Source organism: Dasypus novemcinctus, chromosome 16 (assembly GCF_030445035.2).
Source record: "Dasypus novemcinctus isolate mDasNov1 chromosome 16, mDasNov1.1.hap2, whole genome shotgun sequence".
NCBI lineage: Eukaryota > Metazoa > Chordata > Mammalia > Cingulata > Dasypodidae > Dasypus > Dasypus novemcinctus.
The window spans coordinates 62,630,574-62,646,536 of NC_080688.1; the positions used below are offsets into that span (position 1 = coordinate 62,630,574).

At 51.9% G+C, this 15,963-nt stretch overlaps 1 protein-coding gene across 1 annotated transcript in view; it reads right to left on the reverse strand.

Annotated features, from left to right (window-relative positions):
• Nucleotides 1-1,624: 1,624 nt before the first annotated feature.
• Nucleotides 1,625-15,963, reverse strand: part of LOXHD1 (lipoxygenase homology PLAT domains 1) — a 190,250-nt gene continuing 175,911 nt past the window's right edge. Inside the window, exons 39-41 of the mRNA XM_058277619.2 lie at nucleotides 11,109-11,241; nucleotides 10,108-10,266; nucleotides 1,625-5,549 (exon numbers count right to left, since the gene is read on the reverse strand). Coding sequence (XP_058133602.1) covers nucleotides 5,069-5,549; nucleotides 10,108-10,266; nucleotides 11,109-11,241 — 773 coding nt within the window. The 3' untranslated portion in view covers nucleotides 1,625-5,068. The remainder of the gene's footprint in view (nucleotides 5,550-10,107; nucleotides 10,267-11,108; nucleotides 11,242-15,963) is intronic.

A 15,963-nucleotide genomic window follows, 5' to 3' on the forward strand; every position in this document is an offset into this window, starting at 1 on the left:
ACTGGCCCCGGGGGGAGCAAAGTTGACTCACATAGAGGAGACAGAGCAAGGCGAGCATCAGTGGTGAGCACCGGCCCCGCGGCCCGTGGGTCTCCACCTGGCTGGTGCAGGGCGATGCTGCGTGCACCCACCTCTCGTGCTGTGGGTGGAGGACCCCACTCGTGCCCTGTGGGGAACGGCTGCAGCAGTGGGCTTGGCCGGGTGCCCTAAAAAGCTCACCCTCAGTCAAGTTGTGCCGTGACTGTTTACCAGGGGGCCGCTCTCTGCTCGGGGACGCAGTTCATGACAGGAAGCCCTGAGGAGGGTGCCAGCCCACCTGCATCTCCCGTCCTAGGTGCCAGGCGGACACACCTGGTCCCAAGCACTGGCTTCGTTCGCGGGTCACAGGGAAAGGCTGCAGGCCTCGACGTGGCCCAGCTGTGAGCACGTTTACACGAGTGAGCAGTGCAAACACCCGCTGACGGCTTAGCCGCGTTGGCTCTACTGGCGTTGGGAGGAGGAGTTTGTGAGCCTTTGTCTTTCCATAGCAGCAGGTAATAGATAAGGCCTGACACTGGAATGCGGGGAAAGGCCATGTACGCCCAAGTGAAGGGTTGGAGGTGGCGGACCCGGTGGCGGGGGTCTTGAAACTGCTCTTTTCCTAATAAGCTGTGAAGTACGTTGATATTTTAAAATCACATACAAGTCTTACCTTAACTATTTTTTTTAAAAAAGGAAGGCCAGGACCGGAAGAGCAGCGGGAACGGAGAGTCTGCCTCTGAGCCAGCCTGAGGGAGCCTCTCACACTAGGAAGGGGGCCGCTAGCCTAGCGTCACACTTCCTGGTGTCACCGAGAGGGACACATGTTTTGTCACAACCATCCAGGTCCACAACAAGAGCACAGAGGCATCTGAGGGGCAGCAAATCTTGTGCTGACTCTGGCGCCCTGGCTCGGAACAAGAGCCCTTTCTCCCGTGGATCTGCCTCTGGGAGTGGGTGGCTTCCACCAGCAGGGTGGGCGAGGCCTCTGCAGGGCTCCCCGAGGCCCGGGGCGGCCAGGCAGGGGGCCAGTGTTTGTGGCACCCCTCCCGAGAGGTGGGGCCATCCCACAGGAGGACAGGGCAGTGGGGTCAAAATACTCAGCTCTGCAGGGCCTTCTGACTGGGAATGGCCTAGAATAACTAGAATGCCCTCCAGCTCTCCCCATGTTCACTGCCTGCCAAATTTGTGGTTAAAACTCAGCAGCCCCGGGTGGGAGGGGCTCTTCCCTTGCTGGGCAGGTGGAGCGGGCCTCGGAGCTGCGAGTAAGGGTATTTTCATGATGCCCTCCTGTAAATGGTGATGCGCTTACACAGGGCTTTTGTCAGAAGAGGTGGGAGTGGGGACACATTCTGCCTCACCAGGTACTAGCACCTTCTTGGGAAAGTCTCTGCTCCCTGGGCAGGGGCCCCTAATGCCAAGGGCAGGCTGGGAGGGCAGGGGTGCAGAGCTTTGGGTTGGCTGGGGGCATCAGAGAAGACAGGGTGAGTGTAAGAGGGGGAACAGGGAGCTGAGAATACTGGGAAGAGGAAATGGGGGCTCTGTCGTTTAGCCATGACCTGCTAAATGAAAATACTGTGCTAGCAGTTACTCAAAAGCTGTACAATTATGGTTCTTTCCCAATATTCTTTAATTCAGGCTTGTCTCTAAATCAGGTGCAGAGAGATGGAGCTGATATAAAAACCTGCCACTCCAGAAGTCATGCCACATCAGGAAGGACTTTCTAACAATCTCAGCTGTCACTACCCAGGGGGATCCAGCCCATGATCACAAACCTTGTTGGTGGCAGGGCTGGGACTGAGGATAACAACAGTTAATGCTTCCTAAGCTCTGGCTGGATTCATGAACTGCCCATCTAACCCTTATAACAGTCCCTATGGCATTAGGAGCACCTCCAATTTTTAGGGGAAATGGAGGCACAGGGCAATTACACAACTTGTCTGAGAACACACAGCTAGGAAGTAAGGGGAAGATTTGAGCACAGACTCCAGAAGTCTCAGCTCCTACCTGACCATGCTCCCCAAGAACGCAGGTCTCTTGCTTGGACTGTTGCAATAGTATCCCAACAGGTCTCCCCACTCTTATAGGTCTCTTATAGTCTGTTCTCACCTCGCAGCCTGAGAGAGCCAGTTAAAATACAAGTTAGGTTATGCCAGTCCTCTACTCACACCTTGTACTAGCTTCCCATTTCTTTTAGAGTGCAAGCCAGAGAAGCTCAAGTGCCCACAAGCCCATATGGGTGACCTCATCTCCTGCTGCCTTTCTCTCCCTCAGGTTTCTTCTGCCAGGCTGGCCTCCTTGCTCTTCTTCCAACATTCCAGGTTTCCTTGGCCTCAGGGGATTAACCCTTGCTGTTCCCTCTGCTTGGAGGGGTTTCCCTTCAGATGTCTACATGGCATCATCCCCATCTCCTATAGGACTTGATTTAAAGGTGATTTTTTTCCTACCCAATTTAAAGTTGCAACCTCAAACCCACTTCTCCTTTTCCCTACTTTATTTTCCTTTATCATGAATTGTCATCTGACCTACCATCAAATTTGTTTGTTTTACACCTATTTCTCTCAACCTCAATTTAAATGTAAGCTCCATGAGGACAGGACTTTTGTCTCTTTTGTTTACCATTGTATCTCCACCACTGCCTGGCATATAGTAGATGCTCAATAAATATTTATGGAAAGAATGAACGACCTAGAGCTCTAACGAATGGCTCTGGAAAGGACCTGGTATTGACCTCCCTCCAATCGCCTGAGGCAAAGGGATCAATGGGGGAATGATCTTCCATTCATCCCAGAACTGAGCCTAGGACAATTATCACCCAATACATTATGTGTGTGCCCCAAGGATAGCTTGAGTTCTGGGGTTCATGAACTTGGGAATTCCATTAAAAGGAGTGCTAGGCAGCTAGACACTTAAGCAATAAAGTTTTAGAGAAATGACCCAGACTGACTAGGAAGGGGGGCTCTTGGGCAATAGTTAGGGGCCAAGAAGATTTGGTATTGAAAGTATTGTGACAAGAGATGATGAGGGCGGGCTCCCCCAAGTCCTTGAGCTGGGTTGGGTCTCGCTGGAGAAGGTATTCCAACCTTTAAGAGAGACTCACCAACATCCATCCAACCTCCAGCCAGCCAGCCAGCTGTCCACCCATCTGTCCGTCCATCCATTCAACACACATGTATTTAGTGTGTAGGTACCAGAGTAGGTCATTCAGAGAGAACACTGGTGGGCTGAGAGTACCTCCTTCTTCTAGGGGGTGTGCCTGCCCTTCAACCTGAGACTAGTGGTTGACGCTTCCACAAGACTACCTAAATTGGGATGTGACCTCACTTACAGAAAAATATCATGGAAGGGAGTGATGGGTGGCCTGAATGGCCAGAGCAAAGGTGGTGGGAGGAGATCCTGTGGGGTGTCTTACACCCTAAACCAAAAGGAAGTGTAGAAGGGTGAAGGAACTGCAGCAGCGGGGAGTCCACACAAGTTCTCCTGCGAGAAGCGTCCAAACACCCACCAGGTGCAGGCATTTAAATTTCAGAACAGAGATTGCCTTTGTGACGTAAAGTTGTAGTTGAACTTCTTATTACCAAAGAGAGTTCAAGGAGTTGTGAGGCTTGCTTGAGCTTTCTTTCAGGGATGGGGTAAGACCCAGCTCTGCAGAAAGAGGCACACTTTTCATGACTCCTCCCCTTCCTGCAGTGAGTCCTGCCTGTTCACCTGTGATGGTCATACTCACCATTCCAGGTAGACATGAAATAAGACCTTATACATGTCGGCTTGTTTAGTCCTCCACATAACCTATAAGGTAGGTAGTATGTCATATCCCTGTTTTACAGATGAGGAACCTGAGGTCCGGAGACATGAAATATCAAGTCTAAGATCACACAGAAAATAAGTGGAGGTGCTGGGAGCCAAGGCAGGCAGGCTGCCTTCAGAGCCTGTACTTCTAAAACCTCAGAGTCTTCTGAGAGCTCCCTGGACCGGTCTCAGAGACCTGAAGCCTCACCCTGAGATGCTGGGATAGAGCCGAGGCCACACAGCAGGGTATCCAGGAACACTAGAGCACCGGGGTGACCTAGCCCGTCTTCCTGATCAGCCCCACTCTCTGCAAAAACGCCAGGAGTTAGGTCCTGGGCTCTGCTGCACTCTGCTCGTGTTTGACCTCCTCTCTTGTAACTGTCCATCAGGGAGTGTGCTTGTGTGTGCGCACGGCTGTGTGACTCCTGCTGTCCCCGTGGGGGCAGAGACCTCGCCTTTGTTTTGCTCCCTGTCCTCCTCATCTCTTAGTCCAAGCCCTGCCCACGGAGCCACAGGCAGCCCCTCCCTCCCTCCCTGCCTCCCAGCCCGAGTGCAGTAGTGACCAGGCCGTCCCCTCTTCTGCCTGGGGCCCGACTAGGTTATCCATGCTGGGACAAACGCAGGCACTTGGCAACACATGCTCTGGAAAGTGGTAGAAAGAATTGTGCACTCTTTCCCAGGCTCGTGAATCCTGACCCCCTCCCTCCCCCTGGCAATAACACTTCCTCCTGACTTTTTTCTCCATTTGTCACTAGGTTTATTGAAAGTGGAAAAAAAGATGCATTTCTTAGATGTCAAGATGAGTTCTTTCTGGGGTTGTGACTGATAATAATTTAATTGGCCCAGCTTTTTTCGGGGAAAAAGTGTTAATTAGATTTTGCTTAAAATACAAAACCTTGACGGGCTCACCTCCCCCCACCTCTATTCCCTGGGTGAAGCCCCAATTTTCCATCTATACCCCACAGCAAGTCCCAGCCTGACTACCACTGTTGTCGGAAAAGGAAATGCAAAAGAGGATTTTGGTTGTGTTTGAAGCTACAGATTATGACACATGCTGATTATGCTTCCTGCTGGCCCAGGACACTGTGGGGGGCAGGACCCCAAAAGGAGTCACCCACGGTGGTCTCCGGAGGACCTCGATGTTGTGAGCATCCCCGCGCTTCACAGCCCCCCTCTGCCCGGGCCAGGCTCCCGCAGGCTTTGGGAAGGGGCTGCGGGCGGGAGGGTGAGGGCTGGGGCTGGCAGGGACGGCCTCTGGCCCTCAGACGGACGGGAAGAGGTCTCTCCAGGTGAGCCCGTCCCCCCGCTTCTTGTCCAGCCACCTGCCGCAGGTGAAGATGGTGGCCACCCCGGTGCTGGCGTTGGTGACCTCCACCTTCTCCACCAGCCAGCCCGCGTAGTAGCCGCTGCCGTCGTGCTCCAGCCGCACCTTGCGCAGCTCGCCCAGCTCCAGCGTCTCCAGGAAGAAGCGGTCGGTGCTGCCCCGCTCGAAGAGGTTGCGCCCTTTCTGCTTCAGCTCCCGCTTGCCCGTGTCCCCGTTGGCTCCAAAGATGGTCACGAAGACGTTGGCATCGGTGCCCGCGCCTGGCTCGTAGCCCGTCGTCACGATGACCTCGTACTTGACGGGCACCAGGCTCTGGACCTTGCTGGCAAAGCTCTCAGTCACCTTGGTGACCTCGAAGACTTTGAAGTACTTCCTCTTCCTCTTGAGGGGGATGAGGCAGTCACAGTTAAAGAAGTACCTGGCAGAGCGGGCGGGAGCGGGGCAGGGGTGGAGGCTCAGCGGCCGGCGGCCCAGGGCAGCTCCCCTCCACGGGGCCCCTGGTCGGCCGGGAGCGACGCCTTCCCCCTGTGACTGATACCGGGGCTGGAGAGGTCTGTGTTAAACTGTGTGGACGGCGTCTTGTTCCTCTTAAAATGTACAGTGGAGTGGCACCTCTAGCCTTCCAGTTGCTCCTTGATTCTTTCTTCCCCCTCACCCTCTACATCCGATTCAGCAGCAAATCCTATTGACCCCGTCTTTATAATACATCCAGAATCCGCCCACTTGGAAAAGGATCTACCTTTCATGGTCTATCCTATGCTTCCATGATTGTCCAAGTCACCATCATCTTCCTCCTGGCATATATCAAGAGCCTCCTACTGCTCTTCCTGCTTCTTGTGGTCTATTCTCTACACATTACTCAGGGAATCCTATTGAGATGTAAGCTAGGGGACACCAGGCCTGTGCTTGGGGCTGTCCAGTGGCTTCCCAGGTCAACTGGAAACCAAGCACCCTACAGCGGCCAGCAGGCCCTTGCGTGATCAGACCTCCCTCCACCGTTGGTCTTTCTGACCTGTCTCTGCTCTTCTCTTCAAAGCTCACTCCACCTCGCCACCTTGCTCCCTCAAAGGGACTCTGATAACTGTTGTCACCTTCAGAGGCAGCTGTGGGACCCAGAGTCACAATCCCGGCAAAGTGGAAATGTGACTCCCAGGTCCCTCGTGCTTGGTACGTGTGTGTGTGTGTGTGTGTGAGTGTGTGCAGACTGCAGAGTACAAGGGGAAGAGAAAAGTCCCTACTGGAGAAGCCACCACAAGCAGAGGCAAGTCCAGGACCAAGAGAAATGGCCTTAGACCAAGATGTCCTCTCCAGGCGTTCCACTGCCCACGCATCCAGTTTTAGCCTCCGGGTAATGGCGATGTGTCGAGAATTACCAAGGAGGAAGCCAGAGGGCATGGTGGGAAAATGTTGCACAGGGGGTAGGGGGAACAGGAGTCGACCCTAGTCCTGCCACTCACCACCCACATGACCTTCGGCAAGTCACATCTCCTGCCTTGACTTTCGCATTGGCAATGCTAGAGGTTGGACTGAACAATATCTATTGTGTCTTCTTACTCCAATTTGCTAGTATTTTAGCATCTTTGGAAACAAGCAGCCCTGGCACTAGCTGATGACTTCAGGAAGGTAGCAGTGAAAGGATGTGCCTAATGCTGCAAGGTCAAATCCCATTTTAGAGTAAAAGTCATGAAAGCAAAAAGGACATGGTTTTCTAGGTGCTTACCGAATGCTAGGACTTTGTTATTCTTGATCTCATTGGCTCCCATATCACCCTCCCATTTCACAGAAGGGAAACTAAGGCTTAGAGAAGAGAAGTTGTTGCCCAGCTGTCCTGGAGGCAGCCTTTCTATCCCCTGAAGAGCCTGCCATTTATAGACACATCTCAGGAAATCCCTTCTGCAAGGGGCTGGTTCTGTTTTCACATTTCTCTTCCGCCAATTCACCACTGGATAAATGTGGACTGGTGTCAGAGTCCACAGTTTATTAGAAGGGGATATGCTTGCAATTCTTTTAAAATGTATTTCTTAATGGGTATGCCCACTAATATGCATACTTCTATATAAATGCCCAAGTGTGAGCACACATGCCTTTCTTAAGGTACTTTTCCTTTTTTGCTTGGCCCTATCTCCTTCTATCACCCCCCTCCCACTTCAGCATCCCACCTGCTCCTCAGGTAACCCATGTTAACAGTTGAGGATGTATCATCCCAAATTTCCCCGCACTTCACTCAACCATGCACAGACCCACATATACATAGACACATGGGGGACGTCAGTGTTCGCCTTACAAAAATGGCATCACGGAAGACACGTTTTTCTGCATCTTGCTTTTCTCACTCAACAGTACTTCCTGGGAATTGCTCCAAGTCATCTGGTACATATTTAATTCATTATTTTTAATGGATCAAAAATATTCCCTGGTGTAGCTATAAGGACATGTTTTCTAATAGACATGATTATAAAATCACCAAAAATGTGGGATGTAAGAAATTTATGGAGTCAAGCTTCTCTAGCTGTGGAAGGACACAGAGCAGGCTGTTTCTGCTGGAAAAAGGCACATGGTGGCAAGCAAAAATATGGGAAGAAGCAAAGAAAAAAGAACAAAGAGAGAAAGATTATATTAAAAACATGTATAAATACGACCAAACTTCTGGGAGTGGTATGTATGTTCCAGTGTTGTTAGAAAAACGCCAAAGAGAATGGGGCCACCAAAATGCTCATGGTGACCGACATTGATGGGTAGGGCTTTAGAAAATTTCTAACTCTTACGGTTACTTTTCTAAATGATTTGAATTTGTATCATGGTTTTGTATTATACATGATATTAGGATTGCAATATAGCTGTTTTCAGTAAAAAAAAAAAAGAGAGAGAGAAGAGAAAAGAAAAAGAAAAAAAGAAGTGTCTCTGTGTCCTTCCACTAAAATTCTATGGATATTCATGATGAAACAGAAAGGCCAAGTATATTGGTTAAAGGGGTGATAATCAGAAAAGGTCAGAAGATGAAAATCTGAGGTTATTTTGTTTATAAGAAATTGAGATTAAATGCATTTGTCATTCACAGAAATTCAAATATTATGGTTAACATGGTTGTTGGAAAGGAATTATGGATGCATATGTTGTCCTATGTAAGTGGCTTCTACAATGACAGAATGTCGGTGTGTTCTGGAATGATGCTTTGTAAGCAGCCACAGTGATTAAACATGCGTATGCAAATTCTCCCTTCTGGATAAGACGAGAGGTTTCTGGGAGGAAGACAGGTTCTCAGCCCTCTGAAATCACAGGCTTGGAACCTGTGCAGGCAGGTGGGGATCAGGGTGGGGGGCCTGGAGTAGGCCCTCTAGGCTGGGATCTGCCCCTGTCCTGCACCATCCCCTCACTCAACTGAGGCACAGAGAGGGGCTGGGTATTGCCTGAGGCCACACCGCTGCCCAGGTGACAGCTCAGGTATCCAGGAGTCTGGGCTCCCTGCAGTCCCCTTCACTTTGGGAAGAGCCCCTGCATCCTTCCACATCCTCCAGCCCTGGTGACACGGTGACTAAAAGTCACATACTTGAGAGTGCAGGGAGAGATGCTTCATTTGGGAGGGATGGCTTGTCTTCACTGGATGAGAAATTCTACAGCTCGGACCCATGTTTTCTTTGATTTATTTGGGAGGTTTGCAGAGGAGCAGTGGCTGGGAGCAGTACAGGTGGCAGGAGGAGCCTGGCCGGGCCCTGACTGGCTGGGTGAGTCGTTACCTCTTCTGGACCTGCCTCCCAACTCTCCAGCCTTCACCAGGATTGGCCCCAGCTGCCACGCCCAGCAACTTCTATGGGATTTAGTGCACCTGGGCAGCTTTCCTCGAAAAGAGCAATAAATAATTTTGCAGCCCAAATTCAGAGGTCAGAACCGGTTCCTTGCCCATTCCCAAAGGGGAAGCTTGGTTGGAGGAGTCACATCTATGGAGCCTGCCGGTTCCCTGGACCTAGACAGATGCTGTTTTTATATTTTTTTTATTTTTAGGAGGTACCGCTGAGCTACACCTGCTCCGCTGGACAAACGCTGCTTGGAGAAGCTCTGGTTCCCAAGGGCCTGCAGGCCAGGGACCCCTGCATCGGGCAGGCCTGTGTGGCACTGACCGCCTTCCCTGGCTCTGGGACTCCACAGTGCCTGTGCAGGAAAGGCCCAGTGTGTTCTTGGGAAAGGCTTGCAACGGCATGGCCAGTCTCAGAGGGGGCTTGGCAGGGACCAGGGTTTGGCAGCCATCCTGCGGTGGGGTGCCCAGCAGGCAAGGAGAGGCAGCCCTGTGGAGTTGCACACCCCAACTTTCGCTTGCTCCTCCAGCCTCCCTCCCGGAGACAAGAGCTGCCCTTGGTGTCCCTTCTCCTTGTCTTGCCTGGCTCCCCCTTAGTGCCATTCCTGCCTTCCCATTTTCATTAGACAAATTGATGACTGTGACTATGTTGCCCAGGTAACAAAGACCCTTAATCCCCCTGAACTGCCTGTGTCTCCAGCAGTCCCCTGATAGGGGAAATGCAAAGCCCCTTATCTGGGGTACTTGGAGGCAGGTGGGCCTCGGGATCACCCCAACTCCTTTCTGATCCCTGCTCTGCCTACTCAGAGGGCGCCGTGCACTGTAAGTGTATAAGCAGCAGGCTTACAAACTCTATTTCTTTGTCACTGTAGCGTGATGGAGGGGAGAGAGGGAACATCTCTGTGGCCCGGCACTGCTTGACTTTCTCAGCTGTCTTCCAAGATAGCATGTCTGGATTAAAGTCTGGGAGCACCCAGGGTCCTCTGGTCTCCTCTCCTGTCTCTGAGAAGAGAACTATAGCTCAGGTAACTCCAGAACCAGTACTCCTGCCTCTTCCCTTCCTGTCTTCTAGGCCACCTAAATGCGTTGGCCTTAGCCTGAAAGGGGATACCTCCCCCACTCTGCCTTCTGCAGCAGGGCCCAGCCTCGGTCCCTGCCTGCTGAGGGAGCGTGCCCAGGTACGTACACATTGCCGTACTCCATCTCCGTGATGGTGATGGTCTTGACGTGCCAGACCAGCTCTCTCTTGGGGATGAACCGGTCCTCCCTGGCCAGATGGCCCACACAGAGCGAGGCAATATCCCCCAGGTAGACGCTGTCAAACTCAAAGGTATCTGTGGTCCCCCTGCAGGAAATAAAGACGTGGCCAAGGGGCTGCTCATCCCTATTGAAGGCAGCATACAGTTACTGAGTGCCTACTGCGTTCCAGGCACTGGGCTAGGGAATAGAGTTTGGACGGTAAGCAAGACCCGAGTTCAATCCTCCATTCCTTAAGGAGTTCAGTATAGTTTTGGAACAATATGATTACAACAGTTTAAAAGCCCTACTAACTGCCTGGTCCCAGCACTGATGGAGGGTAACATCAGCAAGCAGGATGGAGTTGGGGAAGGGTGAGTCGTTGGGTTCAGAAAGCAGAGGGAAGAGGGGGAGAGAATTCCCTGATGTAGATCTGTGCTGGCAAAGTCACGGAGATGAGAATAGTGGGGTTAGAGGCAAAGGATATGGGGCAGAGCAGGCTTAGGTAGAAGTTGGGTTCAGGTGGGGAAATGGTAATGGAAGAGAAGGTAGGGGAGATATGGGCAGTAACAGTGGCCCTTAAGTGGCCATCTAAGGAGCTCAGACTGGAGCTGGAAGGAATCTGAATAAAAGATATAGTGGGCTTATCAGGAAGGGGGCTTAGCTAAACAATTCTAGAGGTGCGGGGAGATGAAATGGGCATCTGAGCCGCCAGAGTTGGTTCTGATGTGAAGAAGGTGAGATTCTCCAAGATGAGCTGGGACAACCAGAGTGTCACCCAGGGGACTCCATTCGATTCCCCTCCTATAAGCCTCCCATTTCACCCCTAGGAGCTAGCACAGGATTGGCATACAGTAGGTACTCAATAAGGACTTGATGGTCCACCAAGGAGGAAGATTCTGGGGTCTCTCCCTCCCCACCACGATCCCCCTCTGGGATCCCACTTCCTACTTCCTAAAGGCCCGCTGCCTGGAAGAGTTTTCCACAAGGAACTCTTTGGATCGGTTCTTCCTGCCCTCCAGGATGAGCCAGACGTTCTCCCTGGTTTCACCTCCGTTGCCGGTTTCTATGACGATCTCGTAGGCTGGAATGGAGGAGGCGGGAGAGGTTAGCAGGGGAGGCAGCTGCCTACCGCTAGCCTGGCCCAGTGTCCTCGCCCCTGCATCCCACCATCCACCGGCAGGTGACCACAGCCGGGGGTGGGGAAGGCCAGGTCAAAATTGCCACAGTCGAGACACGAGGAGGAGAACCCACCCGATTCTGGGGCTCACTGAGGGATCATTCCCATTGTATTATAGCAGCAACCTCTTTGCTTAGCAAACACGGGAATGAAAATCCCTGGGAAGGAAGCACCAGTCACCTGCCTGCCCCTAGGAAGTGGGCGGTGGGGAAGAGCATTCCAAGAGAGGCATCCAGCTGTGGAAAAGGGAGTGAGGCGGGCCCAGCTCCAGGGAGGGCAGGGGACAGACCCTGGTGGGTCTGAGGCTCCAGGAGAGCCTGGGCTCTCCAGCAGGCAGTCCCACCCCCGGGCTTGTCTCAGTTCTCACCCTCGTGTGGCACTCAGCATCACTGCTGCCCCTCCCCTGACAATCTCTCCTGCTTGTCTGTCGTGGGAATTTGCTAAGTGGATGCCAGGTGGCAGGACAGGGTTAGACTCTGGGTGACATGAGAGCGCCATCTCTAGTACAAGACACAAGCACTGACTGTATCATATGACAGAATGCCATAGCTTGCAACGGAGGGTCCAAGCACCGTGGGGTGAGAGGCAAATCTGGATCTCTCCTACCCCTCTGACTTCATCTAGAACTTTCTCTCTTGTTCACTCCAGCCACTCTGACTCCAAGCTGCTCCTGCCTGCAGGCCTCTGAATGACTGCTCCCTCAGCCTGGAATGCCTTCCTCCTCCTTCCCCCCCATTATTGACCTGACTCACCTCCTCATTTCTACCATAGTCCCTGCACAAATGTCACCTCCTCAAGGAAGTCTACCCTGACCACCCTAATTAAAGTTACAACCTGATTCTTCTCCGGCACCCCTGATCTGCCTTGCCATGCTCTGTTGCTTCCTAGCATGCGTCTAAAATGCTACATTATTTATTATTTTATTGCTCACTGTCCATCTCCCCGCTCCCACCTGGATGTGAGGGCAGGGTCTTCGTTTTGTTCATGGATCTATGCTAAGTGCCCAGAACAGTGCCTGGCACATGGTGGGCACTCAGTAAATATTTGCTGAGTGAATGAATGAAGGAAGAGGCTGATCGGAGGAAGCCTCATGAAGGAGGAGGCATGCGCAGTTGGCCGTGAAGAACAGCCATGATCAGCGTCAGTGGCAGGTGGACAGATGTTCTGGGCAGAGGGAAAAGCCCAGGCAAAGCTACTGCTAGGGCATGAGAGGAGCTGGACATTCACCTGGCATCCAGCCCAGCGCCCTAGGGGCCAGGCCAGGATGGAGCTGGCAAGCATGAGGACACGATATTTGTTTGCGGGTGTCCCCTCCGCAGCTCTTGCTGCGGTAAATAAATGGTGGAGGGTTTGGGATTCCGGATCCAAAGTGGATAGCTCTAGGTCTATCCCTGTAGCTCAGAGATATAAAGACAGTTAAGGGAAGGAATGGCTGTGCTTGCAGCTCAATTCAAGGTCATTCCCAAGGCCTCACCAACCCTTCTGCCTTTGTGACTTCTCTCAAGGAGAAACTCTGCTACCTGAAACAGGTAGCATGTATCCAGGCAAAGAGGCAGGTGGCCAAAGAAAGGGGAAGAGAGCCACAGAGAGCACATACCCACTAAAGAAAGGAGGGCCTCTCCAGATCTGGCCAGTCTCTGAGCCCTTGGCAGGGACTTTGAGCTACCACCAGAGGTGAGGGATGTGGGATTAGTCCCAAGGCCACCCTGATTTTCCAACTGAGGGAAAGGGATATTCTGCACATTGACACTGGTGAGTTCAAACGGGATCCTGGGCCTTGTTAAGGAAATGGTTTGTCAGCACCAAGGAGAAGAGGCAGGAATCACTAGAAGCTGACTAGAACTCATGCAGGAGATGCGCGAGATGGGGCAGATGGAACATACATGAACATCAACAAATTCTTTCCTGATGGTCCTGAGGATAAGACAAAGGAGCAAATCTTGTAAGTGAGGACAGTCAGTTAGATTAGAAACAAATGGTGCTAGTTGTATTAATGGCCTTGGGAGAGGAAGTTGCAATCAGCAGATTTTAACCTTGCCCTTTTTCTATTTCGTCAGTGACGTGGATAAAAATGTGGAAGGCGTGGCACTCAACTTGGTTCACAGGTGGCTGGGAGGAAATGGACATAAAAGGATCAGAGATCAATGTGGGCTCACATATGGGGCCCAAACAGCCCCAGGCCACATCATCTGGTGTGAGAGGGCTCTGCAGTCACATGCTAGACAGGGCACCAAGTGAGTCACCGGCATGAAGCAGCACAAGAAAGGTCACCATGGGTTTAGGTCCCATGAGGGGTGGTTGGAGAGATGGAAGTGGGGGGAGCAGTCCACCTTTGAAATCTTGCCTTTGTTCTGGACGTGGCCTCTGCAGAGGGAGATGAGCTAACCATCCAGGGTGCATGGTGGTGGAATGAGTGGGATGCAGAGAGGACCCAGTATTGGGTCATGTGAGGAACTGCTGAAAAACGTGTTCAGTCTTGAGGCAAGAACTCAAGGGGCACTGGTAGCAGCTTCAGATATGTGTAGGAGGGCCAGGGGGAGGGAAGGGACTCTTCTTGGGCATCTGGAATTTTCTGCTCCAGAGCACCTTCCTTTCTCATGTCACCATGAGCACACTTTCCTCTCAGGAATCCATGCCATGTGGTTCAGATGGGGCTGAGAGTCCTGAGCCTGGAAGGGCAGGCTCCTCCCCAGGAAGGAGCTTTCCTTCCTCTTGGGGCTATGAAGCCAGGAGCACATGGGGTTGGGGCTACTAGCCCTCTGCACAGAAACAGAATCAACATCTGGGGGTGACAGAGCTGAGAGGAAAAGAGAGAGACATACTGCCCCGTTCATTTCTCTGGAGCCAGCCAAGTCGAAGCTAGATCCGCCTTAGACTTCAGTATGTGGGGAACCAATGCATTTCCTTTTTGCTGGAGCCAGCTTAATTTGGGGGCTCAGGCATATACAACCATGAGTCCTGACCACTCCTGAAAAGCTGTTTGACCCCTTAGTGACTACCAAAGAATGGAAGCTTCAAGACTAAAATATGAAGATGGATTTTCTAACAGGGCTGCTTGATGAAGCAGTGAACGCTCCATTTCTGGGGAGCTGCCGACCAAGCTGAGCTATATTGGGACTGGAAATGTTACAGATAAGGCTGACTGAAGGTCCAAAAAGACCTCAAGAGGGGAGCATTGGAAGAAGAAGGCACTGGTTCTGTGGAGGATGTCCAGTGAGAGAAATTCATTTGTCCTCCCAGGTGTGTGTGCCTATGCATGGGAATGTGGGCGTGTGTGTGTGCGCCATGTGCACACACACAGGCATGCACATGCACACATGAACATATGATCTTATTCCGACCTTATCCTGGGGATCAATTACAACAGAATTTTTGGTGGTGGGACTCAGACATCAGTAGTCTTTAAAGATCTCCAATGGTTTTCAGCTGTGAGGCATATTGGCCTCGCCTGTGGGGACAGATGCTTGCAGAGGAATGGGTGCAGCCTCTGGAACTGCTAACAAGATTGGGAAGGCAGCAGGGAACAGGAGGCTAAAGGAGGTGGGGCAATGGGTCAGCCCAAAGTACCAGCCAGGCCCAATAAAGACAAGCCATCCTGGTGTGGTGCAGGTAGTCCTGGCCAGGGAATCAGGACATCTGGGTCCCACTTGCTATGGGCCTTGGATGTGTCACTTAACCTTTCTGATTTTCGGTGTGAACTTGTAGGTAGAGTTGTGAGGATGCAATGAGAAGTGGAATGGTATGGAATGCTTTCACATGAATAAAGCTTTGTCTTAGTACAAGAGAGTGTTTGTGCCAACAAGCTGAGTGCCCCAAAGGGCCACTGGCATCAGAGACACTGATATGTCCCCAGAACTTAGAATAGGGTCCACACTGAGTAAGTGCTTGATAAATCCAGTTAAATGAATGTAGCTGAGGGATGGCATAGTCCCTGGCTCTCCCCAGGGGGACCTCCATCAGAGGGCACAGGTGTGCTGCTTCTTCCCTTAAGGGCAGCCCCTTTGAGCACCGTGCAGTCCTCCACAGGCTGCCAGTGAAGACACCTCCACCCAGGTAGTCTCCTGGGCTCTGTGCCTCTGCCCTCCCCTCTCTAGCACATGCACATTCTTTGGAACTAACACAAGCACTGCCTCCCCTCTGCAAGCTCCCTGCCAATCCAAATCCCGCAGGCCTTAGCAGCTGTTGGGCAGAGACTCTGCAATGCGACTCAGCAATTCTGCTCTAGGCCTCACAAATCACTCTTCCTTGAATGCCAGTGGCCTGGTGAGTCTATATCATGCATCCTTGCACTTGCAAGGGGTTTAAGCTCTCCAGTTGCATGAAGGGCTTAAGCTTCCTCCAGCTAAAGTGTGAGGCTGCAAGGAAAAAGACTGCATTCACAGAGCACCAGCCAACTGGACACCTACCAAATCCCAGGGTCTACAGTGTTGCAGAGGGCTATAAACATGCATGAGCCTGGCCCTGACCTCCAAGAGACTAACATGGTGCAAAGGCCAAACAATGAAAAAGTTAACCAGAGGTCATGGAGCGCTGTGCAGCAGTCATAGCACCTACAATAAACCTGGGCACCCAGTAATTCCTCAGTAAGCACAATTAAAGAAGCTGGGAGTCCACCTTCTCAATTAG